Below are 3236 nucleotides of genomic sequence, written 5' to 3' on the forward strand. Positions count from 1 at the left end.
GAGGAAAATAGCTATTAACTCATGAATTCTTCAGCAATGGCTGTGATTTGAGATCAGCATTGTGATGCTCAGGTTCCGTATTTTTTGTGCTTTTGTCACAATGCAGCATTTACACAATAAAACAGCTTCTCTTCATACAACAAGCCTCTTGCACCATTAACCTCTTCCTCGCTTTGAAGATATGCAGGTTAAAGATAGCAATTCTGGGGGAGGGAGTCAGCTCTGTGTGGGCTTCATGACATCAACTGCTAAGTGATTTTTTTTCCCCTCCTAGTCTAAAGCGGACTGGCGTACAGCAGAGCTGGCTGGTGTAAAGTCTGACAGGCTTTCTTGTCTATTCCGCTGCACATTGCCTGTATCCCCCTCTTTCACATCAATATTTAATTCTCTTCTAAGAGCAATGAGATAATGCAATGTGCAGAGGCAGGGAAGGTGCAGTGAGCGAGATCCGTGCTGCTGCATGATACTACAACTGCTGTCGCCGCTGACTGGACTCGGCAACGCAAGATACTCGGCTGAGCTTTGGTGCATGCAGCTCTTCAAGCTCTCTCCCTAAAGCATGTCCTCTCCAGACCCAACCACCTCCTTCCTGGAAAGGGCAGCTGGGGAGGAGGACACGGGAGGATGAGGAGAGAGAGCCGGCCGGAGCACAGGAGGAGGAGGAAGAGGAGAAGGAGAGGAGGGGGTGCTGGAAGAAGAGAGGCCGGCTCGGAGGATGAAGTGGGGTGTCCGGGGAGCCTGCGCTGCGCTGTCCAGCTGCTTCTTGCTTGCCTGCGCCCTGAGTGCTGCCGCCGTGGGCCTCAAGTGCTTCTCCCTAGGATCTGAGCTCAAGGGTGAGCCATTTCGACTGGGTACAGCCGCCGGCGCCTTTTACTCTGGGTTACTGCTTTCAGCCGGCCTTTCTCTATTGGGTTCTGCCTTGCTTTGCTGCCGAGAGGATGCATCAGGAGAAAGTAAACCCGGCAGCCAGAACTTCCTCCTCCTTGGAGTGCTGGTCTTCATGTTGGGAGTGTTGAGCGCCTTTGCTGGGGCAGTGATAGATGGGGATACTGTGTCACTTGTGGAACGGAAGTACTCACACTTTTGTCTGCAGCAACCAACTCCTGGGGCAGGCAGCAGTACCACCAAGTGCCAGAAGCTCAAGGATTACCAGCGGGGTTTGGTTATTTCCACCATTTTTAACTCCCTGGAGTGTCTGTTGGGGCTCATCAACTTGTTGCTAGTAAAAAACTACAAATCCTCCCAGCAGCGCCGCAGGAGACGAAGAAGATATGGGGGAAGGCGCTACCAGAGGCAGAACAGGGGATCCATTTTTTCTAATGAAGAGCATGACTTCTCCCCTGGGGACTTCCCCTTCCAGACGGTATCCTACATCAATGTTGGGGTGTTCCACCTATTTGATGAAGCAGGGGTGGAAGTACATTGTGGTGGCCACCCCTCTCTAGAGCTGCCTGGTTACTCCCCAATGGACCCTGATCTAAATCCATCATACCCCTACTGTTACCCCCTACCTAATGAGCAACCACCTCCATATGATGAAATTTACCCTGCTACTGAAATGTGCAGCAGCAGCACAACCACCACATAGCATCACCCAGACTTCTGTTCAAAGACCTCTCTGCTCCATGATCTGCACTGACAATCATTGATGGGACAGGGACATATTACAAAAGGACTATCACACTGTATCTAAATGGTTGTGTTCAGGCAATGCTCATAACCAATGTATGGTAAGGGATGAAAGGTACATCGTGTGCGTGTGTGTGTGTGTGTGTGTAACATACAATGTGTGCATAAGATGCAGTGTGGGTGGATACTTAGTGGTCCTAAGAAATGCACTGTCTTCACTGACTCCTATTGAAATAATTTATTTTACATGTGTGGAGTTGGTGACAAAGAATATGAATCTATCAGTATTTCCTCCTCTTCAGATTTATTTTGTCATACCAGTGTAAAATCTAAATTTCGGTATTCGTCACTATTGCCATGGTTACAGTGTCTAGCTACAAAATTATTATGTCAGTATAAATAGGCTTTTTATTTCACGTCTGATGAGATTACTCATCTTTATCATATCTCAAGATTTTATCAGTAAATGCTCCTGGTAATGTCAATCCTCCTACAATTTTTTTTCCATCTTAATGAATCATCAAATTATTTTTTCTTTTTTTTTTTATCTCAAGAAAGCAAAGCAACGGTCTCAAATTAAGATTTGAAAGCAAGTAATAGACACATTGCCCAAAGCATTTTGGCTCAATCTGGGGTAAAATGGTTTTTGGTACAGCAGTGCTGAAGACCGGGAGCTTGGGGATCAAGGTGATCATCCATGAATGATTGTAAGGAACATAAGTACTGCTGATTTTGTTTTGTGTCCTTGCAGCACGGAAAGAGTTAATAAAGGTCCGTGTCTATGTTGGCTTGGCAGCCGATCACATGTTATGTGGGCTGAACTATTCAGATGTGTTGTCGTTAAGTGGTTTTGCTTCCCAGAATTAATGCTGGAGTGATTTCTTGAAAGCACTTTGACACTTGTATGTCGGAAGGTTTGGACAGCATTGTTTCCAAGCACCCATTGAATATGAATGATGATGACCCCAGAGAACTCATGTCACTTTCTTGGTTATTGGTGATAAATACTATCTGTCAGACAGCTGTATGTGATGCAGTAAGTGGCAGATGTAGTTTATCCTTCTGCTATCCAGTCTAGTTTTGCTGGTTTTATGGTTAATAATTATATTTCTATAGTGCATAACTAGCAATTCCTTACATAATGAAATGTTCAGACTTGACTACTGGCAAAAAACTGAACCCTACAGGTGAGATGAGAATTTCAATGTTCTGCAGTTGTGATGCAGAAGCTGCCAGCAGAATGCAGGCATATAAATTCATTCAAGACAGTGCAATGGCACCAATCATGTTAGATCCTAAGGCCGGGGTCACACTTGCGAGTGCAATACGAGAAACTCGCACGAGTCTCTCGCGTCAATACCCGGCACTGCCGCCGGTGGTTCGGACCGGAGCATTCAGCTGCATAGACATACATGCAGCCGCACGTCCGGTCCCGAGTGCCGGGTATTGATGCAAGAGACTGGTGCGAGTTTCTCGTATTGCACTCGCAAGTGTGACCCCGGCCTAATGCAACGTGTGGCCACTTGTCTTTACTAGAGCCAAGTATCAGGCAGCCTGTGATCCAATAACCTTTTAACCAAAATATCGCTGAGATATTTATCTGACAT

The 3236-nt window shown here is 46.3% G+C and overlaps 1 protein-coding gene across 1 annotated transcript; it reads left to right on the plus strand.

Annotated features, from left to right (window-relative positions):
- The first annotated feature begins 715 nt into the window (after positions 1-715).
- TMEM271 (transmembrane protein 271) lies at positions 716-3031 on the plus strand. The gene has a single exon (XM_069767682.1). It carries the CDS (start codon positions 716-718, stop codon positions 1586-1588), a length of 873 nt encoding a protein of 290 aa, XP_069623783.1. The 3' UTR covers positions 1589-3031.
- Positions 3032-3236: the final 205 nt, after the last annotated feature.

The sequence above is a fragment of the Ranitomeya imitator genome, chromosome 1 (assembly GCF_032444005.1).
Source record: "Ranitomeya imitator isolate aRanImi1 chromosome 1, aRanImi1.pri, whole genome shotgun sequence".
Classification (NCBI taxonomy): Eukaryota; Metazoa; Chordata; class Amphibia; order Anura; family Dendrobatidae; genus Ranitomeya; species Ranitomeya imitator.

What these genes read in the sequence shown, in the direction of transcription:
- TMEM271 (XM_069767682.1), top strand. Translation starts at nt 716, where the DNA reads ATGAAGTGGGGTGTCCGGGGAGCCTGCGCTGCGCTGTCCAGCTGCTTC.